Source organism: Pan troglodytes, chromosome 1, assembly GCF_028858775.2.
Source record: "Pan troglodytes isolate AG18354 chromosome 1, NHGRI_mPanTro3-v2.0_pri, whole genome shotgun sequence".
In the NCBI taxonomy this organism is placed as follows: Eukaryota; Metazoa; Chordata; class Mammalia; order Primates; family Hominidae; genus Pan; species Pan troglodytes.
Window position 1 is genome coordinate 177,908,355 of NC_072398.2, and position 26,572 is coordinate 177,934,926.

Sequence of the window (26,572 nt, forward strand, 5' to 3'; positions counted from 1 at the left end):
ACCTCCAGCAGCAGGGAGGTCACCACTTCCCGAGCATCTCAACCCACAGTGGGGCAGCTCTGCCCATCAGAGGCTCTTCTTAGCTCAGAGCTGGGTACCACCTCCCAGTGGCAGCTCTCCCACTGGGGTGGGAAGCACACTGGGTGCATCTGTTAGCTCTTTCCTGGAAAGGTCTGCGGAGACCTGGGCCCCCAAGTCGGCTCTGCTCCAGCTCCCAGGCCTGCCTCCAGTCCCCTGCTCTCCTCTAGAATCCACCCTGTCAGTGCAAAAGTGACCCATGACCCTCCAGGTGAGCCCTTAACAGGCCCAAAGCCCATGAGGTCCTTTGTTTGGATGCTCCACCTCTGGGAATGCACAGCAAGCTCACAGGCCGCGTGTGCTGGTTCAGGCCTCACCTACTATTCCCGAGTGGGCCATCGGCACACACCTCAGGCCCCCTCGCCTGAGGCTATGCCCTGTTCTCCCAGGATGCCTGCCTGTGCAGCTACTCTGCGGGCCCCGAGAACTGGACTTTCCACTGATGCCTGCTGTTCTGGCCAGGGTGCTGAGGGGCTTGTATCCTGCCCCCTCCACCCGGCACCAGGCCAGCACCTGGCAGGAAGCAAGCACAGACATAGCCACAGGCTGCAGGGATAGGGATAATGCTTTTATATTAGTTTTTCTATAACAAGAAAAATCAGCTTTGAGATTTTTATCATTTTTTTCCTTAGAAAAGAATAAAAAATAAAGGCACCCGGAACTTCCCCCACAGGCCTGAAGAACAAAGGTGTCTCCTAGGTGCAGCTGGGTCCTTCCTCCCTGGCTCAGCCCAGCCCCATCACCTCTGCTTCACTCCTGCCCCAAGGCCCCAGCAGCACCCAGGGGGCTCTCCCATCCTGCCTCCGCTGGGCTTGCCCATTGGAAAAGTGCCTGTGTCCTGCCAGGGCGTGGCAGGGAGGGACTCTTAGCAGAGTGACTGCCCAGCACCTGGAGGAGCAGGGTGGGCCAGGCCAGGCCAGCAGTCCTGAAGGCTCCTGTCCCCATAGGGTGGGAAAGGAACAAAAGCCAGCTTTTGTGAGTTCCAGAGGGTGGCAGGCACCTGGCCACAGAGCATGGATACCCTTGTGTCTTCTCCAGGGAACGTACGGACAGATGGACAGGGCAGACGGCGAGCTGCTATGGCTGATTCTGGCTGGGGCAAGAGCTGTCTGTGGCATAGGCTTTGGAGGGCCGTTCGCACATTCGTGTGCATACACATGTCAGCAGGGGGAGGGAGTGGGTGCCTGTGTGTGCCAGGGCAGGGGCAGACCCTTCCCTGCATGATTCAGAGGGCGTGGCAGCGGTAGTGGGGGTGTGACAGAGACTGTGGTGGTTTGGAGGGCAGTTGTGTGTGGCTGAGCTGGGTGTTTGAGGGTGTGACGTGTGTGCACGTGTCTGGCCGTGGGACACGCCGTGGGAAGGGGTGGGAATATGAGACTGTGTCAGCCCATGTCATGTGGGATGCCTCATGTGTGCAGCTGGGTGTGTCTGTGTGAGCACGGCAGAGTAGGGGGCTCACAGCACACAGGCGTGTGCTGCAGAAAAGAGTCCGGCGGTCCATCGTCCTGTGGAACATGTAAGAGAGTCAGGGGCCAGCTCAGGGCAGACCCACCAGCCCAAGCAGCCTGAGGGGACCTGCTGTGGGGAGCCCTGCTGGAGGGGGCTCTGGAAAGGCCAGGCTACTGTGAGTAGGGAGGGAGCGTTGGCCCTGGGAGCCCAGAGCCAGCGGGGTGCCAGAAGGCCTTTGGGCCCCACCAGCCACTCCCCAGGGCTTCTCCCAGAGCCCCACTCAACTGACCTGAGATGGGGCAGATTCTCACCCACCCCAGGACTCCACAGCCCCTCATGAGGGCTGTGGTGTCCCCACTGGATGGCCAGTCACCCTGTCGCCCACCCCAACTCTGTGTGAGGACAACGCCTCAGAGAACCAGCTCTACCTTCATACTCCCGGGCCCTGGGAACTGGGGAAGGTGACCCCCAAGCTCAGCCTCTTGCCAGCCCCTCCACACTTGCGGATACCCAACCCTGTGCACACTCTTCTCTCACCATCAACTTGCGCCCCTCTCCCAGCTCCCTCTGTCACCCACCCAAGTGGCCCTCAACAGCCCCCTCTGGTTCCTCTTTGTCCCAGGCCCTACTTCAGTCAACACTCAACAGTGGCCCGGCAGCCCCTCCCACGGCTACGTCCTGGCCCTGTGACCCCCAGCCTGGCTCACTCCTCACCAGCTCTCCTCTCTCCTCCGACCACACGGCTGCTCCTGGCTCCTCTCCAATGTCTTTCTCTGAGTCCCTGCCCACCAGCCCTCCTATCTGCACCTCCTTCCCTACCCAACCTGACCCCAGGACCCATGCCTGCAGCCAGCCTCCGGCCAACACACTCCCTTGTTCCTTGCCCTCCTGTCCTGAACTCTTGGCTGAAAAACCCAGCTGTGGGTGGATCCACCTGTCCGTTTTCTCCATACCTTTGGTCTGCGGAGCACCTCCCTGCTGCACAGAGAAAACGGAAGACTGGAGGCATCCGGCTGACATGGCTTCACATCTGGCCACCAAGCCACCAATCTGCCTGTGACAGCAGCCACCCTGCCCTTTGTTCCTCCTGCTAAAGCCAGCAACTTCTACCATTCCCACAGGGGCCCTCAAAGCCAGCTCTTTCCTACATCGGTGACTCCCCCTCCAGGCCAGCCTCTTCCCACCAGCACCCAAGCCAGCCCCCTCCTTTAAGAGGGTGCGTGTGGAAGATGCATGTGTGTGTCGGGGCATCTTCCCAGAGCCCCTCACACAGGGCTCCCCTCGAGAGGCCTTTGCTTCCTGTGAGGCTCAGAAAATGAGCGCTTCCTGAACTTCACACCCCATTCCCACCTCTGCCCTCTCTCATCTCTCACAGCCAAACTTCTCAAAAGGCTGGTCTGCAGTGCCTGGACCCACTTCCTTTCCAGCTGCTCTTCTCATCCCAGCTTCCCCTACTGCTACAAAGTCACAGACAGCCTCCAGGTGGAAAAATCCAGTAGGTGCTCCGCAGTGGTCAGCTCCCTCAGTGCTCAGTTCCCTCAGCCCCTCAGCAGCACTGACACAGCCAAGTCCCCACTTCTAGACAGGCCGGTGCATGCACGCATCATGTGTACATGTGTGCATGCAGGTGTGCATGTAAGGGCCTGTATACGTGGGTACGCATGGGTGTTTTGTGTGCATGTACTCACATGCATGTACACACGTGTGTGCAAGTATGTACATAGTCTAGGCATGCAAATGTGTCATGGGGTACAAGCATGTATGTGTGTCTGTGTGCATGTGTGTGGTGTGTGTGTTCTGCCTCTGCATGGTTTGTGGATGTGTGTACATGTTGAGACGTGTGTGCACATGAATGTATGTGTGTTGGTGCATCCGTGTGCATTTGTGTGCATGTGCACACGTAGGTGCCTGTGTTACATACATGTGCAAATGCCCTCTGCCCACGGCAGTCTGGGGTTTTCCTACCTCCTTTCCTAACTGCTCTGTCTCAGTCACCTGCCCCCCTCACTCACTCTCCCATGGCAAGCTTCCCCAGCCCCCTGCAGCTTGAGTGATTGTTTCAAGGCTAACAATGCCTGGATCCCTCTCTCCAGACCAGACCTCACTCCTGAGCCCCGACCCACATGTCCAGTGCCCCCCGGTCTCTCCCGTGACAGCACCCTCATGCTGGGTGAGAATCTTCTGGAAGGTGTGGGCCTCCCGTAGGCTTCAACCTTTCACCCACGGCCTGGTACATCCCAAGTGCTCTTATAAATTTGCTAAATGGGTGGATGAAGCAGAGGCGAGAGGGTGAAGAATGGACAGAAAGACCCTCTACCAGGGTCAGGAAGGGGAAAATGCAGGGAGCAGAAGTGAGTGCTGCCCCATACAGGCCACATACCTAGGTCACATCTGCATCACCTTGTCACTATCTTGTTTCCTCTTCCTCCTCCTCCTCCTCTTCCTCCTCCTCCTTTTCCTTCCCCAAGCGGCCACGGTCCTTGGAAACGTCACCAAACTCTAAGTTGCCTTCAATGTCCAAGACCTGCAGGTGCTTCAGCCTCCGGAAGGCACTGTCCACCACGGAGCCCACAGCCAGCTTGTTAAACCTGTGTGAGCATCGAGGCAGTCAATGCCAGGAGCCCAACCCCCAAGGAACCCTCCCTTCTCCCGACTGGCCTCTCCAGAAGGTAACAGGGGAGGGAATGGCCCTCCCGGAAAGTGGTGCAGCAGGCGGGAAAGGCCAGGGGCTGAGAGCGCAGTACATGATGGAAGGTACAGGCCGGTCAGGGCAGCTGCAGCTTGTGGTGGGGCTGGCACTGGGCCAGTCTCTACAAAGTGAGGGGTCTCTCTCTGCGCACACTCTCACTGCTATTTTGGAAGCCACAACTTTGGGAGCTGTCTCTATGCCATCCCTGGCATTAACCCCAAGGCCTGAGGCTCCTGGGCTGTGGTAGCCAGGGGTCACCGCAGTGCCTGATGTGGAGTGGCACACAGGCAAGGCCAGCGCTGAGCCAGGCCAGGGCCACACTCAGGGGTGGAAAGGTGGAGGCTGTGGCTCTGATCTCAGGCCCCTCACTCTCTGTGCTTCAGCTACCCTGCAGATGCCTGAGGCACATGTCAAGCCACCCTGATATCATCAAGCCCCGGGCTTTCTGGGCAACCGAGCTCCTGGGAGCACACTCATCTCTGCCTTGTCTCCTTCTCTCTGATTTGGGGGCAGGGATTGTGGGAAGTGCTGGGAAGAACCACCCTGGCTCTGCTGCATGGAAGCCCCTCATATCCTCAGGGAGCTGCATCCCCTGAATCACTCCAAATCCCCATCTCTTAGTCCCAGAACCCAGGGAGGACCTGAACATCTATTCCTGAGTATGAGGCCCGGACCCAGCCTGGATGGCTGCAGACACAGCAGTCACCTGTGCTCTCAGGGCCTCAGCTCTCTCAGCTGCAAACCGGGAAGACGTTGTCCAGCATCCTTTCTGCCACAGTAACATTCACAACACCCATGCGCACTGGCTTCTAACGTTTCCAAAGCCCTTTTACAAACCTAGGAACCATATCGGGCCTGGCCAGGACTGTCCCCACCCTTGAGAGCTGAGCCGTGGTTACACAGGCAGCAGTGGAGCCAAGCTGTTCCCACGTGCATCAACTGTCCCGTTGGAGCCGGGGTGGGCCCCACGGGGGTGTGTACAGGGCCGCGAGTGGGCTCCTACCTGAGAAAGATCCCCTTGAGGTTGGGCGTGGAGTCGAAGGCATTGGCGGGCACCGCACTAATCTTGTTGTTCTGCAGGTACAGGTACTCAAGTGACTCGGGGAGCCCCTCGGGGATCTCTGTGAGCTGATTCCCGGCGATGTCCAGCAGCTGCAGGGGCGACCAAGGGAGTCAGGGACTCCCACCTGTGCAAAGCACTTAACAGCTTACAAAACTCCCACCAAGCCCCCAGCCTATCTACATCTAACAATAACCCTGTGTGGAGGAGGGGGGTGTCTATAATTATCCCCACTTCCCAGATTGGGAAATAGAGGCTCAGAGAGGTTAAGTGATCTTTCCAAGGTCACATAACCTATAAAAGGCTGTAGCCGGGTGCGCCTGACTCCAAACCCTTATTCTAATTGATGAACGTCCTACCCAGCTTCTTGTGCCTTCCCACATAAACCCACAGCCAAGATGTTTGGGTGTCACAGTCCTACCTCCTGACACACTTGTCATTCCCATTAGACTTGGTCATTCCCAAAGATCTCAAATGGGCAGAGCCCAGGGATCCTCCAGACTCTGAATCTCACCCCACTGGCCCTGGATGGGTGCAGTGGGAGCTGCTTGAGTGGGACTGCTCACTTATGGACCTCAGGGGCCACACGTGCAGAGGTCAGGAGCAACGGTGTGAGACCCACAGTGACCCCAGCACAACAGCCAGTCCCCCGGCCATTCTGTCTCAGATCATCACATGCCTGGCATCCAGGGGAGGGCAGTCAGGAAAGTGGGTTCCCACAGGGAGCCGCTGAAGCCGCTGGGCAGCGCCTAACTGGCAGCACCCCACCCTCCCTCCCAGGTTCTCTGATGAGTTTCCTTTTTTTTTTTTTTTTTTTAATTTGAGACAGGGTCTCACTCTGTCGTCCAGGATTGAGTGCTGTAGCGTGATCATAGCTCACTGCCAGCTCTATCTTCCTCAGGCTCAAGTGATCCTCCCACCTCAGCCTCCCAGGGTGAGGTGCATGCCACTGCACGGGGCTAAATTTTTTTAAATTTATTTTTTTGTAGAGATGAGGTCTCATTACGTTGCCCGGGCAGGCCTCAAACTCCTGGGCTCAAGTGATCCTCCTGCCTCAGCCTTTCTAACTGCTGAGATTCAGGCATGAGCCAGCGTACAGAGTGGATTTCTCTTTCACCCACACTGGTTGAGTTGGGGGTTTTGTTACCAAAGTGAACTATGTGCCCAGGCATCCCTGCCTAATTCTGACCATGTGGTCACAGCAGCCACATCGACTGGCCAGCCCCAGAAAGCATGAGTAGATCCCCATCTCCAGCCCTCTGCAGACTGGTGAGGTGGGCCCACAGCTCAGGCTGTCCCCTCTACCTCCCATCCCAAAGCCCAGCCTTCCCCACATACCTACTCCTGTGCCTGCAAAGGGGTGAGCTTGACTCTCCCATACATACCACCCGAACTGGCCCCTGGTCCTCCTGAGCCTAGGGCCCCTACCTGCAGCCATGACCTTCCTTACCTCCACAGCCCTTCTCAAACCTGTATCTGCAGGTGGTGAGCTCAACTTGGCCATACCAGCTGTACTCTGCCCCTCACTCTTATACCTGCAGGTGGGCTGGGCTCACCCTGGCATGCCAGCCACACCCTCTGCCTGACCCACCTCCTGCCTCCCCTAAGGCCTAGCTTCGCCTTAGCCAGCATCCCCAGCAGATACCTGAAGGTGAATGAGCTCAGCCTGGCCATACCAGAGGAACCTCCCTCACCACCCAGCCCTTCTCCTCACCCTTCAGACAGGTGGGCTCAGGGCAGCCATGCCAGTACCCCCCTCCATGGGCATGGCTCAGCCCCCTCCCTTCCGCTTACCTGCAGATGGGCGAGGTCCACCCAGGCACGGGGGCCCAGGGCCCGGCTGCGCAGTCGGTTGCTGGTGAGGTACAGCTCACGCAGCTGAGCCATGCCCGCCAGCGCCCCTCGTGCCAGGGCAGCCAGCTCATTGCGCTTGACCTTCAGCACATGGACATTTCGAGGCAGCCCAGGTGGCAGCGTGTGCAGCCGGTTGCCTGACAGGTCCAGCGAGCGCAGCAGGCGCAGCTTGCGGAAGGCGTCGCGGTGCACCTGCGGGCTGGTGATGCGGTTGTAGCTGAGGTTGAGCTCCTCCAGGAAGTAGGTGGTGGCAAAGTCTTCACGGCCGATGCCTGTGATCTGGTTGTGCAGGATCATGAGGGTGCGCACGCGGCGAGGCAGGCCACTGGGCACGCGCTCCAGCGCGTTGTTGTACAGGTGCACCGTGTGCAACCGCTTGAGGCCCTGGAAGGCCAGTGGGTGGATGCCCTGCGCCCGCAGCTGGTTGCTGTGCAGCAGCAGGTACTCCAGGCTGCGGATGGGGGTCAGCACGTCCGCGTCCACGCTCCGGATGGCGTTCTTCTCCAAGTGCAGCAGCACCAGGCTGCGCGGCAGCCCAGCTGGGACCCGAGACAGGTTGTTGCTGGACAGATCCAGGTACTCCAGGCTGGAGAGCTTCCTGGGGCAGGGAGGGAATTAGGACAGTTGGCAAGAGCCCATATTGTGCTCGTTTCCACCACGATTCCCAAGAGATGTGGCTGGGGAATTGCCACTAGCTCCTCCCAGCTCTGCTGCTCACTGACTGTGGGCCCTCAGTCCTTGCTCCTTGGGTTGACTCAATGATATTCTGGTGTAGGAAGGATCCGGCATTTTCTGACACACAGGAGTTTACTTGAAGACCACTATTTAACCTTTTGATAGCCTTTTATGGCTACCCTGGTCCCTTAGAAAAATGAAAATGCATTTGCCTTCAGCAAGAATGCCCGAGTCTGTATTTCGCACCAAGAAGCCAGCCTCCACCAACGCTTCTTTGCCTCACTGGAATCTTGGAAGGCCTTACTTCTACATAGTCCTTGTTCCCAGGGACAGAAATGTCAACAGAGGCACAAGGCTTAAAGTTCCTTCTCCAGGGAAGGTGGGCAGGGGACGTGCGTGAGGGGCTGGGCTGGGCTGGATGGTTGGCCCTGAAGGAGCTTCCCGGGCCCCGTGGTCACGCCAAGGATCTGGTGAGACAAGGACTCACCAGAAGGTCTCGTTGTCCAGGCACTCATCAGTCAGGTAGTTGTTCTGCAGGTACAGCTCGCGCAGGCTGCTCAGCTCGCTGAAGGCCCCCGGGGGGATCTTCTCCAGCTTGTTGTTCTGGGGGATGGAAGGGAAGGGAGGAGAGTGTGATGGAGGGCCGAGGGCAAGGTCAGGGCCTCGGGATGAGGTGTGGAGAGGAGTCTGGGAAGCCACCAGGAAGGCACCCAGACCTGAAGCAACCCAGGTGTGGGGCCACCAACGCCACACACAACCCACTGGCCAGGTGCCCCGGTTTCTGCCCACTTCTCCACAGTAGACTCCTTGCTGTCAGCCCCAGGGCCCCACTTGGGCAGCACCTGTGCCCATGTGGGCCTGAGCTCTTCTCCTGCAGGCCCCTGCCCCAGTGCCCTGGCCGTGGGGTCTGCTGTGCCCCTCCTTACCCCTCCCCTGCCCACCTTGAGGTGCAGCTTGTACAGGGCAGGCGGCAGGTGCTTGGGCACGTGGCGCAGGAAGTTGCTGGACAGGATGAGGACCTCGACGTTGCTGGAGCCATTGAACATGTTGTCCGGCAGCCCGGCGTCTGCCAGCTTGTTGTTGTGCAGGTACACAGACCTGGGGGTCAAGGCACAGGTCCTCACCCACCTGGGCTCCCCAGGCCCTGCGCCAGCTCATCTGGTGAGCCTCTAAACCCTTGCCCAGGCTGCTCTCCTTCCATCCAAACTCAAGGGTACAGAGTTAGAAGCACCTCAGATGTTGCCTACACAGCTGACAGAACCAAGGACCAGAAGGGGCCGTGCCCCACCACAGGTGGTCCCATAAGCTAGCGGGAGAAATAGGATTTCCCGACCCCTGGCAGAGGCCCCTCCACGCCTTTCAAGGTCTCAGTTGACCCCTGACCCTTTCAGCCCTGGAGTCCTTGCCTGACTCGCGGCCCCTTCATCCCTGCCTGTCAACCCCATGCAGCCTGGCTCTGAGTTCCTAGGACTTCCTAAACACAGGGCCTATCTCTGCCTGCCTCTTCGGCCCTAGTGCCAGCACAGGGCCTGTCTCAGAGGAGGTGGCCCTCATCCATTCAGCAAATATATAGTTAATATATTATGTAATATAATATATTAAATAGAGATATATGCATATATATATAAAAGGTGTATCAATAAATATATATATGAGATGCCAGAGCTGTTCTAGACTGAGGGCATAACAGTGGACATGACCAATGAGACAGACCCTGCCCTCGTGGAGCCAACATACTAGAAGGAGGGAAGACAAGGAACAAGGGTCATCTGTGACAGACACGGCTCAGTTTTGCTGTGTGGCCCGTCTTGAGCCTCTGTCTGTGGGATGGGGCCATGTACAGTGGTCCTGGGTCCTCAGACAGATGGAGAGAGTCACTGAGATGGCAGACGCAGGGATGGAAGGGCACTGGGGTTGTCCAGCCCCCAAACTGTCCAGGAGGCGGCTCCCCGGCAGCCCCCCACCCCGCCTGCACCACACTGCTCCCTCGCACACCTATGCTGGGGGGCGGTTGCTCCTCCCAATGCAGCTCAGCGAAGGGCAGTTCTGCCTGTTGAAAGATGCTCCCCTTCCCCAGGGGCTGGGAAAGTGGGGACATCCTCACTGGTTCACCACAATTCCTGTAGACAACACTCTCTGTCCTCACCTCCTGGCCCGAGTTGTCCTCCTCTGTTAGGGCCCCTGGGTGTCCCTCCACCACAGCCCTGAGTGCAGGGCCTCCTTCGGGACCTGTCTCTGCCTCACACAGGATGGCAGCCTCCACCTCAGCCCCTCCCCTTGCCCCAGCCCGAGCCCTGACCACCCCCGACCTCTGACCTCAAGTTTGGCTTCTGGCCAAAGGTGAGCCCATAGATCTTGGTGAGATAGTTGGCAGCAAAGTCCACACTGATCAGGGCGTTTGGCAGGAAGCGGGGTGCCAAGGTCAGCTGGGAAGGGAAGAGTTGGGGCCGAAAGAGCAATGGAGGAGCAGAGGCCAGCTGTGGGTCCCACTGCCTGCTGCCCACCGGGGCCCCTTCACTGTGTCTCCCTGCAACCAGGCCATCTTTCTCAAATTGAAACTTGTCCCACCCCCTCTGCAAAAACAAAAACAAAACCTCTCTGGCTGTCCTCAGCACTCAGCTTGGCATTCAAGGCCCTCAGGACTTGTCCCCTGCCCTGCCCGTCCTCCTGGGTTCATCCCGAGTGGATAAGGGGCAGAGGTGGCTGTGGCTTTTACACCTGATCTTAGCCAAAAGACCAAGAAGCGATGGGTGTGACTTTAAGGTTGCTCTGGCTTCTCCAAGAATGGGGGGCAAGTGAGGAGGCAAGTGAGGAGGCAAGCGTCCAGGTGAGGGATGGGGGCCAGTGCGGTAAGAGCTGAGGACCTCAATGGGACTGGACATGGTGAGGAAGCTCAGGGCCCAGAGGCACCATTTGTGGCTTGGACCAGTGGGGCTGTAGGTGGCTGGAGATGCCCCCTTGCAGAGCTGGGATGACAGAGGAGGACTGGGTCTGGGTGCTGCGGGCGGGAAGCTGTAGCTTCCTTCCACTGGATGTCTAGGGGAAATGTCAAGGAGGCAGGCAGACCTTTGAGTCTCAAGTCCAAGGAGCAGAAAGAGTTGGAGACAGCCACTGGACACGGCCATGATGCAGATGGGAGACAGAGTCTGGGAGGGCACAGGTCACCTCCAGAGAGTTCAGAGAGAGAAGGGGCTGGGACAGAGCTCTGGAGCACACCAAATATTTTGAACATGAGTACCCTTGTGCCTTCACTCATGACATTCCTTCTACTGCAGTGCCCCCCACCCTGGGGCCCCTGCCTAGAATCCTATTACCCTCCATGCTCCTGCTCAAATACCATCTCCTCCAGGAAGCCCACCAGCTATGCCTTCCCCAGTGGGGACAAGCTCTTCCCCCTCTACACTCCTGTGGGCCTTGGCTTCTGTCTTCATGACCTGACACACTCTGATGCCCTGAGTTATAGGCATGGGGTCCGTGTCTCCCCCACCCCCGACCCAGGGCCATGTCTGAGCAGCAACAAGGACCCAGCAGGGAGTCCAGAAAGGCCCTGGTGAAAGTTCATGGAACTCAGGGAAGACAATGCCTGGAGGACAGGGCAGCAACCCCCCACCCTGCCTCAAGCCCCTCACCTTGTTATTGGCCAAGTACAGGTAATTGAGGTTGGTCAGATGCTCAAACGCCTTCTCTGGGAGCCCTTCAAAGGACAGGCATTGGTCAGAGCCCTGGATGGAGGAGATGCTACAGGGAAGCACAGCAAGCGCCCACCCTCCTCCCCACCCGCCTGCCAGGACTGGGGAGGCAGAGGCAGCTCAGATCCCCTCCCAAGCAGTCGGGGGGCCTGCCCAGCCCTGTTCTTTCTCCTTGCTCACATGAGCCCAGGCTCAGAGGAGCAGGCAGTTATTGTCTTCTGAGAGACTAACTCCTCGCTCTGAGTGGGGATGACCCCTGAGAGGTCAGGCCAGCAGCAGAGCATCCAGCCTGACCCTTTCCTGCCAGAAAGAAGTGCTCCCCTCCAGGAGAGCCCCAGAAGGTCACAGCCCCATCCACAGGCAGGGGGGCCGGGCCGGGAATGGCTCCATGCAGGGTGGGGCTGCGGCTCTGGGCCTCCTCACCACCTGGCTCACCCCTGCTCCATCTGGCAGATGTGTCAGGACTCGGCTGCTACCGGGAGCCCTGCCAGGCTGGCCTCTGACTCTCGTTTCTGGGCTCCAAGACCCCCAGATGCTGGACCTCACCCACATATCTAACAAGAGGGAACAGTTATATAAACTGGCATGTCTCTCCATGGAACACCCTGCTGCCACTATGTAAGATGATGGTCAATGAGAGGCTTTAGCAACACGAGAGAGGCGGCTGAGCCGACGGCTAAGAGAAACAAAGCAGGCTGTGATATCATAGCATGTGTTCAGCCACGAGTTTAAAACACAAAGGAAAAAAGACCACCGGACTGTGGTGCTGGCTGCACCGCTGACTAAAACTCAGCCAATTATACCTTCAAATTGGGTAAATCCTACGGTATATAAATGATACTTCAAGAAAGCTGCTTTTTTAAAAATGGAAACAAATTTACCAAAATGTCAATAGTAGTTAATTCCAAGTGGCAAAATTATGAGAAATTTTCTCTTTCCATTTTATTTTACAAAGTTTCTATCCCAGTCAGATGTTATTTTCGTCATCAGGGAAAAAAAATCTTTTTAAAATGTGAGGACTCTACAACTCTTGGGTTCTAAAGGCCCTCGGAACCGAAGATCCTGTGACAAGGTTCTGGAAGCTCAGCTTCTCTGAAGCCTCTCTCCTGCGCATCCCCCAGGTCTTAGAAACACCTGCCTGGGGTGCACGGGAGGGATCAGAAGCTGGCTGGCGTGTAAGAGATTTTCTCGCTCTAGGGAGATCCTTCAACCAATCACTATGTCAGCAGACACAGAGGTTTCCCATTTTTCACATGATGAAGATCAGGGATCCAAACTTCTTCAGAAAGCTAAAGAGGCACCATTTGTCCCATTGGAATGGCAGGCTTTGCAGCCATTGTTGCATAGGGATTACACAAATTGAAGAGCATGGGAAACACGAAAATGTCCCTTCATCTGATCCACATGCATGTGGCAGCTCAAGGCTTTGTTATAGGAGCCATGACTGTTGGTATGGGCTAGTCCATGTATCAGGAATTCTGGGCAAATCCTAAGCCTTAGAAGGAGAGATGCTGTCTTGGTCTTGTTGGAGGAGCTTGCTTTAGTTAGACAGCTTTTTTCACTCTTATTGCCCAGACTGGAGTGCAATGGTGTGATCTCAGCTCACTGCAACCTCCGCCTCCTGGGTTCATGTGATTCTTCTGCCTCAGCCTCCTGAGTAGCTCGGATTACAGGTGCCTGTCAGCACGCCGGGATAATTTTTTGTATTTTTAGTAGAGACGGGGTTTTGCCATGTGGGCCAGGCTGGTCTCGAACTCCTGACCTCAGGCGATCCACCTGCCTTGGCCTCCCAAAATGCTGGGATTACAGGCGTGAACCACCACGCCCGGCCTAGTTAGACATCTTGAAACATGTCACCTGAATGCGCTTGATGGTGTTGAAATGTCCACCTTCTTAAACTGTTCAGATGAAGTTAGTTATAAAGAAGACAGGGACGTCTAGGGAAAATGTCAAGGAGGCAGGCAGACCTTTGAGTCTCAAGTCCAAGGAGGAGAAAGGGTTGGAGACACAAGGATGGGAGGGCACTGGGGTTGTCCAGGCCAACCCTGACGTACTCCCAGTTGCTGCAGAATCTCGTATGTTGGATGTTATATAAGGGTCCTATTTGCCCCAGTTAATTTAACTTTTTTCTGCCTGTCTTGTGGACTGGTTGGCTCTTTTAGAACTCTGTCCAAAAGTGCATGGAATATAACTTGTAAAGCCTCCCACAACTGATACTATCTATGTGTGTGTTTAAACCAAATTTAGAAAGTTTACGATAGAGTTGCATAGTAATAGTATTTATTAAAGAATCACAAGTGTAAACATGAAAATAACTTATGGATTCTAGTTTAGTTCTTTCGTAATTGCAGAATTATATTTTTGCTGCTGTTAGAATCATTTTTAAATGTCATCTTGAAATAGAATCCTGTATTTTAACTCATGCAAAGGTAAGTGAACGCTTTAAAAATGTGTGCATTGCTTATTTTTATTTTTTATTTATTTTATTTTATTTTTATTTTATTTTATATTATTTTATTTTTTATTTATTTTATTTTATTTTGCTTATAAACATTCAACTAAACAAATGACCTGTAATGGAATTGATGAATGACTTATGAGCATATGCTGGTTTGGCCAGACAGTATACACAAACTTTTATATACCACAGAATGTTATTACACTCGTGAAATTCTCTTGTCTAACCTGAATTTACATTCCATGGTGATAACATGGTATATGTATTGTTATTAAAGTACATGACTATGTCAAAAAAAAAAAAGAAATATCTGTGTAGTATTCAGGCAACAATAGGGAGCCCCCTTGCCCGTGTGGAGCTGGTTCTCATGCAGCCCCACTGCTAGCCCGGCCCGGTCCTGCTCTCTTCCATCCACACCCCAAGATCCGCAGGGCCAAGCTCTCCCCCTGGGCACCCAGCATCGTTCAGGCCCCCAAGGCCCCACTTGGTGCCCCTGACCCTGGGCTCTGGGTGGCCCCTCACCTCGGGAAGTCAGGCGGTTGTTTTGCAGGTTCAGCGTCTCCAGCCGGTGCAGCCGGGAGAGCTCCTCAGGGTAGATCTTTTCCAGCTGGTTGTTCTAGGGGGTAGGGGCCGCAAGGAAGCAGCATCAGCCTAGTGGGGTGTGCCCTGGACTCCATTCCCTACCCATAGCTCCAGTCCTAGAATCCAGTCCACCTGCTGGGCACCTCCCTTGGAATTCTCCCCCATGGCAGCAGACCCCCGGTGCCAGCTCTGGGCCAGGTCTGCATATGGGCTCTGGGGCACAGCAGTGATCACAACAGGAGTGTGGGTCCTGCCTTCAGGGAGCCCACACATGGACATCTACGGGCAGTTCAAACTCGACATGCTATCTCCTCCAGGCGTGCTCCTGGAGCGTTCCCACCTCGTGACAGGCAACCACAGCTGCTCCCCAAGCCAGAAACCACTTTTCCTTCCCCTCCTTGGCCCTGCAGTCCCCTCTCCACTTGGAATGAATGGAAAGCTGGGGCAGGTACCACCTCCTCCAGAAGCCTTTCTGGGTTGGGTTGGAGCTGGATTAGGAGGTTGCTCTGGGCAACACACACAGTCCTTCCATTTCCATCTGGTGCCTCTATCTGTTTAAGAAGTCTCTGCCTCGCCACTGACTGTAAGCACAGGGCAGGGAACGCCGAGCCCTGCCTCCATGCCCAGCCCCTACACAGGACCAGAGGCCCAGTGCAGGCGCCTGAGAGAGTTGATGTGTGGATGAAAGAGCAAAGGAACCAACAGTAAGAGCTGCCCTCAATGTGGCCCTTTCTCTCAGTGGCTGCCCTGGCCTTGGGCTCCCACAGCCGCCAGCTCAGACCCACCAGTGTGGATGCCAGTAGGCAAGTCACTCTCCCGCACCAGGCCTGATCGCCTCTGGGAACGGGTGCCGCAGCCCCTCCGTCTCCCTAGGGCTGCTGGGCCGCACAAGGTGAGGATGGGTGCACCTGCACTCCAGGGTGCTCCTGGTCTGGACACTGTGTCCCACCTCTCAAGATTCCAAATTCTAGCCTGCCCCTTGGCTGGAGACAGCGCTCCATCCTCCGAGGCCCCAGAGTATTCTGTCAGGTCTACTTTGCTCTGGTTTTCCTGACCGTGTAATGGTGGCTGTGCATTCAGAGGGTCAGCTGCTGGGCAGGTCTGTGTCCATTTTCAGACAGAGCCTGGCTCGACTTACTGGGCCCAGCCTGGACTCTAAGTGAGCAAAGTGGGTTTTATTGTACTATCACAGTGCTCCGTGAGTGGGACACCAGGAGGGTGTCACCTGGTGCGGCCAGGGCCCCAGAAATCTGACCTGCCCCAGCACCCTGTGGTTGGGAGTGGAGAGCCGCACATACTGGAGGTTCTGGGTGAACAGGTTGCTGGGAGTGTCAGGGTTCTGGGATGGGAACCAAGGGTGTGTGGGGCAGCCCCCGTGACCACGGGTGCAACGCCGACCTCACCTGCAGAGATAGGTGGTTGGTGTGCTCAGGCAGGTCCCCCGGGAACTCACGCAGGTCAATACCGCCACAGTCCACGACGCCCTCCTGGGAACAGGCACAGTCTCGGGGGCAGCTGACCACGGCTGGGCCAGGCCCGGGCTCCTCAGGGCTCAGTACCAGCACCGGCTCCTCCTCCGCAAATTCGTTCTCTTCAGGGCTCAGGCTGTGGCCGCCGCTTCGGCCAAATCCTGGGGCCCTCACGGCAAGCACAGGTCCCAGGTGCAGCTGTGGCGGCAGCAGCAGCAGGAGCAGCAGCACCCGGCTCTGGGCCATGGTGCCTGCAGGGGGTGCCGAGTCAGATGCGCCTGGGCGCCAGGGCTGACGGAACCTGTGAGGTACAGTGGACACAGCTGGGGCCCTCGAAAGTCATGACGGGGCCCTCCCGAGCACAAAGCAGGGCCCACTCTGGACTGTCTTCAGAGCCCAGCCGATGACTGACTGCTGCCCTCCGCACCTGCCCAACCCCCACCAGGCTGCCCTCCAGAGGCGGGGGACGAGGTAAAGCCCTGTCCTCTGGCAGGTCTGCAAAACCTTCTGCAGCCTTCATTCAGCAGCAGGCTTGGCCCTAAGGAGTCTGTACCCCTATTTCCTAGAAGGGGAAGCTGAGACACGACCTGGACTGTGCTGAGCCCTTGCTATCCTGGCACTGGGAAGACCCCCTGCCTCCTCCAGCAGCCACAGGCCATGGTGAGCCAGCACTGGCAGGGTGCGTCCCGGCTCTCCAGCTCGCCATTCTCAGGTCTTCCTGACTTGGTCCTGACTCTCTTCCAACTGTCCCCTCAACTGCCCCCAGTTCTACAGGACTATTGAATAGCTCCTCCCTCCAGGCCTTTGCACATGCTGTTCCTTCTGCCTAGAGTGCCCTTCCTCTGTCTTGTGCAATCAGCATTTTCTTTTCTGGGAACCAATTCCAGTGCTATGAACATGGGAAGAGGGGGAGCAGCAGGACACTGAGATGCCCCAGGGCTCCCCACGACTGTGTTCACCCAGAGCTTAGCATTAGTTGGGTTGGGTTTTGAATAGCAAAGGTATCTTCTTCCCACAGAGAGCTGTGAGCAACTCTCTGTGTCTGGGTATAGGTCAAGCCCAGAGCCCAGCACAGAGAAAGCATCAGCGACTACAGCTGCTGCTGCCCTCATGGCCTCCCATTCCTGATGTGTATCCCCTCAGCTGCCCTCACCAGGGCCTGATGTGCTCAGTGACCACTGCCACCTGCCAGAGACCACTCCCTGGCATGGCCCCCGGGTCCAGCAAGGATGGGGTACAGGGGATGATCTCAGGCCCATACAGGAAGATGCTGAAAGATGCCATTGTCCCAGCAGTCCCGTGGCGTAGGCTTGGCTCTTGGTGGGTTCCTGGTTTCTGTTTACAGGGACTCAGACATCTCTGGGCTCTGATAAGACATGCTGGTAGCTCAGGTTCACTGACTCTCAGGTCCGGCAAATCCCAGTTTGAGTCCCACCTCTGACCTTGCTGAGCCTCAGTTTCCTTGTCTGTACAATGCAGATAATACATCTAAACACACTGCTTCTGTGGAGTAAGATAAGATGCAAAGCACCTGGCTTTTAGGTGATGAGGTGATAAGGTGATGCAATTAGGTGATGAGGAGCTGCTGTCACCACTGCAGCAATGACACACAGCAACATGCTGCACTAAGTGAGCAGCAGGGACAGCGGCAAGGACCTGCTGTGGATGCCTCCAGCAAGGGGGACATTCACTCCTGAGCTGAGTGGCCACAAGCACTGGCTCAGGCTGAGCCTCTCTCCCCATCACCAGATCAGAAACCGTGACCATAAAGCAGCTAGAAGGGTCTGGTAAGACCCTGGGCCTAGGAGGGTTTTGTAAACTGGGGAGCTTGACAATGATGTTAATGACTGGAGCTAGCGGCCAGGGCTGCAACCTTGGCTCTGGCCTCAGCTCTGGCTCTTATGTGACTATAATCATCTAAACCTCAGCTTTCTCCCCCATCCTTGGGGATGATAACAGCACTGTCCTTTTGGGAAGACTGAGAGGGGTCAGTGAAATGCATGTACTGCACATAGTAAGTGCTCAATAAACGTTAGCTTTTCCTGCCACTAATTGTCTGTTCCGTGGGCATGGTCTGCACCCCTGCCACACCACTGCTCACTCCAGAATCCTCTGCTGCTGCTCCTTTTCCTTCCCTTGTCTAGATCTTGTAGATCTTGCTGGGCTTTTTTTTTTTTTTTTAGACAAAGCCTCACTCTGTCACCCAGGCTGGAGTGCACTGGTGCAATCATAGCTCACTGTAACCTTGAGCTCCTGGGCTGAAGTGATCCTCCAGCCTCAGCCTCTCAAGCAACTGGGACTGCAGGGGTGCACAACCGTGCCAGCCAAATTTTTAAATTTTGTGTAAAGATGGGGTCTCTCTATGTTGCCCAGGTGGTCTCAAACTCCTGACCTCAAGTGATCCTCACATCTTTGCCTCCCAAAGTGCTGAGATTACAGGCATGAGTCACTTGGCCTGGCCCTTCGTTTGGGCTTTCTGACCCAATCCCAGGCCCACCTCCTCCCAGAAGATGTTGCAGACATCGTAGCCGCCTCTGAGTTCCTGCTGCCCTGTGGTGGCTGTGGGAGTTCAGATACCACTTTGTCTCACTTGGTGGTTCACCCAGTTCTCTGAAGTAAGGGCCTATTTGTGCCTGGGCCTGTACTGGGCACTGGGGACACAGGTGAGGTGGAAAAGATCCCTGTCCTCCATCTGGAGGGGGCAACAGACCCTGGTACCAATAACCACTGCCCACCCAGACTGGGGGTGAGGGGGCAGCGTAAAAGGGGTCCCAAGGAGTAGGAGGCCCTAGAGGAGACAGGAGGGGTGGCAGCCAGGCTTGCTTGACCCTACAGATCCACATGGTTTATGGAGACTCAGGTCTCAGCCACTGGCCCGGCAGAGAACCAGGGAGCCCGGCACACCTGCAGCTTCCAGGCTCCAGGGATCAGTCGGCAGCAGCAACTGGCTCCCACAGCAGCCCAGCCCTACGCTCATTCCACCACACCCCTGCTGCCCCTGCCCCTGACCCAACATCAGTCTACAGACCATCATTCCCATAGCACATCATAAACTCCACAGCCAGCTCAACAGCCATTAGCCACTTGCCCATCTGACCCCACTGTAGTCCGGGGTTCTAAGAGCGAGAGTGTGGGCACAGGCCCAGGTCCCAAATTCAATCAGGGCAGAAGGCCAAGGAGAAGAATCCAGGGGAAGGAGCTCTGGTCTCACATATCCTGTGCACGTACCAGGCAGGCTGTTCTGCCTCCTCACCTTCCATTTGGTATCTGTAAAAATCTGTAAACTGTATCCATAAAAATATTGAATTTATATTAACATTCTGCACCGTACTGAAAATGTTATCATCACCACTTTACAACTCAGAGAGCTGAGCCCAATGGGGTCAGCCAGTGAACAGCTGTTAAGTGGCAAAGCTGAGCTCCCAGCCCACGTCATATCAACAATGCTACGCTGCTCTCCCCTAGGCCAAGCATGACAGGAAGCAGGGGACCCAGACAGAAGACTCAGCGTGGCTTCTGCCCTTCAGAGGCCCACAGCTGCACCGTTCACTCCATTAGCCACTGGCCACATGTGGCTACTGGGCACTTGAAATGTGGCTGGTCCACATAGAGATGTAAGTGTAAAATGTAGTGTCCATAGATCTCAAAGACGTTGTACAAAAAAAAGTAGGATACCTTATTAATATTAATATTAATGACATCAAATCCCATTTATTGTTATATTGATTACATGATAATATTTTGAACAGGTTAAATAAATGTTACCAGTTTCATTTTACTTTTTAAAATGTGGCTTCTGGCTAGACAAGGTGGCTCATGCCTGTAATCCCAGTGTGGGAGGCTGAGACAGGTAGATCACTTGAGCCCAGGAGTTTGAGACCAGCCTGGGCAAGATGGCGAAACTTCGTCTCTCTAAAAAATACAAAAAATTAGCCAGGTGAGGTAGCATGCGCCTGTATAGTCTCAGCTACTCAGGAGGCTGAAGTGGGAGGATCACCTGAGCCCAGGAGGTTGAGGCTGCTGTGAGCCGTGATCGCACCCCTGCACTCTAGCCTGGGTAACAGAGTGAGACCGTCTCAAAAAAAAAAAAAGACCTCTAGAAAATTTTGCATTGCATATGTGGCTTGCATTTGTGGCTCACGTTACATTTCTATTGGACAGTGCTGGTCTGCAGCATTATGTATAAGCTGAGTATTATAATCCCATTCTAAGGGATGACTACCAGGCAAAAGGGAAAGGGTCATACAAGCAAGGGGGTCAATGTGTGCAAAGGCCCAGAGGCAAGACAGTTCACACTCACAAGACTGTCTGGTGGGGGATAGGGACTAGGAGTGATACAAAAATGCACAGTCGCCACAAGCCCAGGCCACAAAGTAGAGACGTGAAGGGCAGGTTAGGGAGTGTGGTCCTTATCACTGGAAGACGAGGACCACTGAAAGGCAGGAGCGTGACACAGGCAGGTTTGTGGGTGGACACGAGGCTGTGCAATTGGGACAGGTGAGGGCTAAGGGGCCTGCCCCTGGCAGAGAGAGAGGTGCTGGACTGCAGGAATGGAGGGAGAGGTAGGAAGGACAGACAGGGCTTGGAGAGTGGTCCCTCCAGCTTCGCCAGCCACTCTCAGGGCTGTGAGGCACTGGGAAGGTCCAGCCCTACTACCTGGTTTGCCGTGTGACCTTGACCATACCACTGACCCATCTGAGTCTAAATTTTCCAACTTTCTTTTTTTTTTTTTTTGAGACAGGGTCTCCCTCTGTTACCCAGGCTGGACTGCAGTAGCACAATCATGGCTCACTGCAGCCTTGGGCTCCTGGGCTCAAGTGATCCTCCCACCTCAGCCTCCCGAGTAGCTGAAACTACAGGCATGTGCCTCCACACCTGGCATCTGGCTAATTTTTTATTTTTAGAAATGGGGTCTCACTATGTTGCCCAGGCTGTTCTTGAACTTCTGGCCTTCTGCCTCGGCCTCCCAAAGTGCTGGGATTACAGGCATGAGCCACTGTACCCAGCCTTGCTCTTCTAAGAATGGAGCAAGATAAGCCCCCCAAGGCCCCTTCTGTGTACCCAGCCATGTGGGAGGTGTGTGGGGAAGAACAGGGGAGCTCCCTGGTCTCCAGGAGTTTCAAGTCCACCTGGTGAGGAACATCTCAAACCCCTGGACAGCGGGGCAGCTCAGCCAGCAGTGAGTGTTTCTCATATGGAGAGCTTTAGAGACAGAAGGGCATGGGTTCCAATTCTGACTGCTGTGTAAGCCTGGATGAGCCACTTTACTGCTCCGAGCCTCTGTTAACTAGTCTAAGAAATGGAGTTGGGAGCTACTTGTGAGAATTAAATGAAATAGCAGTCTCAGCCTGTCACCGCTGGCATCAAATAGGTGTGACATACCAGGGGTTACTGTTACTGAGAAAGTAAGTGGGACCCACTGTCTCCCCTGACCACTACCAGGGAACCAAACCTCAAGGCCCAAAGTGTGAGGTTAAGGTAGGACTAGAAGAAGGAAGGGAAAGGGAGCCCCAAATCAAGAGGCGGAGCCTCAGCCCTCAGCACTACCTTCCTTCTCCACTCAAATTCAGTACAAATCAACTGACCACCTGCTCTGTGCTGGGCCCCAAACAGCTGCATCTTATTGACTCTAATAGAAATCCTGAGACTACATGTTCGTCTTTCTATTCTGCAGATTTGGAGCTCAAGCACAAAGGGCTGGCATTGCTGCCCATCCCTAGAAAGCTCCTGCTGAAATGCCCCTGCTCAGGGAAGCCTCTCCTGCCCCCTTGGCTGGGTTAGGGTGTTTCTGGGTGCTTCCACAGCAACCTTGGCTGGCTTTATCCTTCAAGTCTCAGCTGGGCCTCCCCTGTCTCCCCAAGCATGGAGTGGGTGCTGGGGAAATGTTTGCTGAATGAACGACTTTGTGAAAGGCAGAGTTGGAAAAGATCTAAAGATCTGCAGTATGATCTGCTCTGACTCCCCCAGTTTGCAAATTAGTGTGTTAAAGCCAAGGCCAAGAGTAAAATGTTGGTCTTCTGACTCCTGCCCAGAGCCTTGAGTTGGCCTTGAAGACCGAGCAGGAGTTCTCCAAGTGGACGAAGTGGGAGAAACAGCCCTCCAGGCAGAGGTAGGGTGTGATCAAAAGGTAGGGGTGGGGCTAGAGGAGAGGGACGTGTGTTTAAGGAAGGGTCAACAGGGCGGGAGGCCTAGGTGGCCAAGGGCCTCCACCGCCATGCTAGTGTTGGTGATAGGGACTCATTAAGGGTTCCAAGCAGGACACGGCCAGCACTCGCATGTATGACTACACCAAGCCTAAAAGTGCCACCATTAGTAATCCCCTATCCTAGACTCAGACAGAAGGGATAAAGTGTGCTCCCACAGATGACATGAAAACAGTCGTGTGACTCTGACATTCCTCAACTTGCACTCTAGGCTAGAGTAGACTGGGTCTTGGGCCCTAAGAGTGGACATGAGGGAGCAGAACCCCCAGAGTAGTCCCCCCTGGTCTTTCCCAGGGCAGTCCACGGGCTCTTCTGAGTGACCCACCTCGGAATGCTGTGCGCCTGCAGATCAGCCGGCCTCCTTGCTCACCATGAGCCCTCCTGCCTCGCCGCTGCCTTCCCAGTGTGGAAGGTTTCTATATAAAGAAGGGATAGGGGACGGGACCACCCAGGGGCTCTCCCGGTTCACACCAGTGGTGCCTCTTGGAGCAGGGCAGACCACAGCTTCCCCTTCCCTGGCCAGCCGGTAATCGAAGGGCAGACAGGTCAGTAATTCACTCCAAGCGCTGGGTGAGCATCCTCCGCGCCTCCCGGACCAGCTCAGTCAGTGCCGCGCGCACCGGGGCCAGGGTGCTCGCCCCTTGCTGCCGCGCCTGCTCCTCTCCAAAAGGCTGCGGCTGCCTCTCCTAGCCCCAGCCCCCGAGGCTGCCAGGAGCCTCGCTGCCCCGCCACCACCTCCTCTTCCACCTGACGGCGCGTCAGGTATTCCAACGCCAAGATCTCGTCTCCCGCCCCAGGCCGGGCTGTGGCTCGGGGACCTGGAACCTGGGGCTTCTGCCGCATTCGCAGGAAGGCGCGGATCTCGCTCCTCGCGCTTCGCGGACCCCCACCCCTTCCTCCCTCCAGCTGTCCCGGCTGGGAAGCAGCCGCGTAGACAGATAGACGGACTCCAGGCCGCCAGCTGAGACCTTTAGCTCAACTAGTGTTTGGCACTAAGCTGGGGCGGCACAGTGGCCGGGGAAGCCGAGCCCCGGAGGGGACCCACCCGGCGTCCGACGCGCCCTGGGGCCAGACCTCTGCCCCTCTCTGGGCCTCAGTTTCTCTATCTATAAAGAGGTGGAGGTTGGACTCGCTAGGGGGCCTGATGAGTTGACGTGGAAAGACGCGGGGATACCTCGGGCCCAGGCTCTCATGACAGGGGTCCCCGCCCCTACACAGTTCCACCTGCCCCCCACATTCCCTGTCGCCCGCCGGCGTCCTCCCACTCCAGCCCCCGCCCCCATCCGCCCTCAGATTCTTTCCAGATGTGCGCAGCGGGAGGGGCCTGGGGACGGGGACCAGCCTCTGCTCAGAGAGGAGAAGGCCCCTGCCTGGGTCCTGACTGCGCAGGGGTCGCACTCCAGAGGAGGAGATCTCCGGCCGTGCCCTGGGTGCAGGGTCCTACAGAGGGGGTGAGATGCGGCGGGCCCGCCCCAGGCAGCTGCTGGAGCCATCCGGAGAGGCGGGGACGTCTGAGTGCGCTGCCCGGGCTCAGCCCCCGGCCCCTCGGCCCACCCCGGCCGCCAGCGCCCTGTACCTGCTGCGCCCCGGCGCCGAGCGGCGCCCCACCGGCCGAACGCGCTCCCCCAGTCTCAGCTGCGCTCCGCGGGCTCGGGCTCCTTCCATTCAAGTCAAGCTGGGCGCTCTCCGCGACGCAAGTTTTGTTGTGGGTTTTCTCCTCCCCGCCTCTCTCCCGCCCCCCTCCCCCACTCCCCACCCCCCCGCGAGCATCTGCTGGACGCCGGCCTCCTTCGGACACAGGCGTAGGGTCTCCCCAGGCGCGGGCAGGAGAAAGCCTGCCCCTCCCCGCTCGGGACTTGGCCGGGCCCCACTTCCCGGGGAGGCAGAGCCGCCGCACCGACCCCTCTCAGCCCCGGCCGCCGCACCACGCCCCCCGAACCCCCACCCGGGAGACCGGGAAGGCGGGCTGTCTGGTCCGCGACGCTTTCTAGTTCCCAGCCTTCCGCACTGGAACTGGACCCCCTTTAGGCCCCGACACCTGAAAGGAGGGCTGGGGAGAGGGGTCCTTCGACCCAGTGCCTCTGAGCTGTATCTCCCTCATTACGGAGGATGTTGCAACCGCTCCAGGCACGAGTACCTTTCCGTTCACTCTCCCACCCTGGGGTCCTGGGCCGTGGCTAATGGGGCCGCCAGCCAAGACCCTGCTGGGCCTCTTCCCGGAAAAGTTCCCCACGCTCCACCCCACCCTCCACTCCCATCCCTGTTGGCCCTGGGCCCACAGCCTGGTGAGCCTTGAAGAATGGTAAATTGGGCCGGAGTCGGGGACATGCAGATCCCAGTCACAGAGAAACAGGGCGGGTGAACAGTGAGACCTCACGCCACCATATTGCTCCCAGGAACTGAAAATGTTTCCAAGTAAAGGAATATTAACTACTACCAGCTGAAGCAACACTGTTTGGCGCCAGGGCCTTCGGCGGTGGAACAGGCAATGCGGCTGGGCTTAGGTGGTACTTGGCACCTCCACTGTGTAGCAAGCCTCTTCCCCTTACCTGCTCTGGCCTGTGGGCAGGGCATCCACAGCTGCCTCACCTGGCTGCCCTCCCACTGAAGAGGGAGAAGGATGCGTAAGTCACACGTGGGACCCCTTGCTCAACCTTAACCTGAATGAGTGAATGAATGAATGGCCCCTGTAAAGCAGCTCCAGACCTTTCACTGGCTGCCGCCCCCATGGCAGCCTGGTTATACCACATGCATTATGCTCTGCTTCACAACTCTGCAAAGGAAGAACTGCAGCTGCCCCACTTTATAGAAAAGAGATGGCCTCAGAAAGGATACTTGACTGAGTAAAATGCCCATTCACTGGCAGAGCTGGGGTTTTGACCCCAGGTTTACCCTTCTCCACAGCCCAAGTTCTTCCCATGATGGAAACAGGCAGGTAACTTGAGTAGGCAAATGTAGAGTCTAGATTTGAACCCAGGACTGTCTGTTTCCATTACACCAACAACCCAAGAACTTAGCAAGAATGGGGAGGGAAAATATTTTGCCTTCTTTGGCCTCAAATTCCAGTCCTTTTGGAGCTCAAACTCACAAGAGTTGGTATGATTCACAGCATTGGACCTGGACCAACAGAGATGCATCTCGTGTCTTCTCCTGAACATTGAGCCTAGATTCAAGTAGAGCTAAAAGGACAGGATTCTACTAGCTTGAATACTCATGGACTAAAAGTCTTTTAGGACAATGAGAGCCAGCACATACTGAGTGCCTAATAAATGACAGGCACCATCCTAAATCCTTAAAATATCTTAATCATCCTAACCCTGTGGGGAAGATATTCTCTATACTTATAACTGCTAAGGCCAAGGTGTTTCAGGGTCCAGCTACACGGCACACCACACACCCAGTACTCACCACCTCCCAGAGAAATAGGCTCTTCTATGGAATGCTGAGCAAATGCCCATGTGTGCTTTGTGGTTGGCTGCTACTATAGATACAAGCTGCAGGAGGAATCACTTTGAGTGTCTCTGGTGGAAAAATGGAGGCAACCTTGGTGCTCTAGAAGCAAATCCTCTTTCAGAAGGATTGTAAAGGCAGAGTTTGAAATTGAGGTTTCCTGAATCTACTTGTGCTGCTTCAATTCCTTCATGCTGCCCCTCAATTTCAGCTCCTGTTTGATATTACTGAAGTACATAGTGTCAAGTACAAGCTTTAAGCTTGGAGCTGGGTTCAAATCCTAGCTAGGTTCAAATGAATATAAAAATAGTACCTACACTTCACAGTATGTCTAAATTGGAGAATGCAAGTACAGAACTTTACATAGTACCTGTCACATGGTAAGTGCTCAGTAAATGGTAGCTATTACTGCAAAACTATCACCCAGACCTGACCAAATAGCCAGGAAACATTATTAAAATAGAAATGACAAGTGGCAAGAATTAAACAGTAACCTCTGTACTGCCCAGGGAAAGTGCCTTCTAATTCAAAACAATAAGAAACAAGAACACTCCAAAGAGGAGGGAGGAAAGACATACATTGATACGGTAGAGAGCTAGGAGTAAAGAACAAGAAGGCTCTCAGTGGGGTTTGACGATGAGAAACAGGAGATAAGGAACAATGAGCTCTTGTTATGGCTCATCATCAAAGAAGAAAATAATTCCTCCTACTTTGAGCTGAGGGCTGAGATCTTATTAAGCAGTAAAGTCCCAAATAGCTATGGCAGCAGCTTGATTTTCTGGACATTTAAGGAATCAAATCACATGGTGGTGTTTGGGGTATATGAATTCCATCTGAAGGACCTTGATGAAGGCAAGACTCTTCAGGGAACAAGAAGAGAATAATGAAAAATCTTCAGTCCAAGTCAAGTACACAA

At 55.6% G+C, this 26,572-nt stretch overlaps 1 protein-coding gene and 1 pseudogene across 2 annotated transcripts; one reads left to right on the forward strand and one right to left on the reverse strand.

The window, feature by feature from the left end:
* Positions 1-631: 631 nt before the first annotated feature.
* PODN (podocan) lies at positions 632-26,179 on the reverse strand. 2 transcript variants are annotated; one of them, XM_003308104.5, is made up of 11 exons: positions 23,783-26,179; positions 15,938-16,304; positions 14,475-14,568; positions 11,435-11,499; positions 10,122-10,231; positions 8,747-8,903; positions 8,293-8,408; positions 7,071-7,728; positions 5,220-5,368; positions 3,908-4,115; positions 632-1,583 (listed from the first exon to the last, which is right to left on the reverse strand). In XM_003308104.5, exons 1-10 carry the CDS (start codon positions 23,869-23,871, stop codon positions 3,935-3,937), a joined length of 1,986 nt encoding a protein of 661 aa, XP_003308152.2. In that variant the 5' UTR covers positions 23,872-26,179; the 3' UTR covers positions 632-1,583; positions 3,908-3,934. The 2 variants fall into 2 exon arrangements, with proteins under 2 accessions (XP_003308152.2, XP_054538905.1); XM_054682930.2 differs by lacking the exon at positions 23,783-26,179 and adding an exon at positions 22,532-23,059.
* Positions 12,714-13,275, forward strand: LOC129143720 (HIG1 domain family member 1A, mitochondrial-like; annotated as a pseudogene).
* Positions 26,180-26,572: the final 393 nt, after the last annotated feature.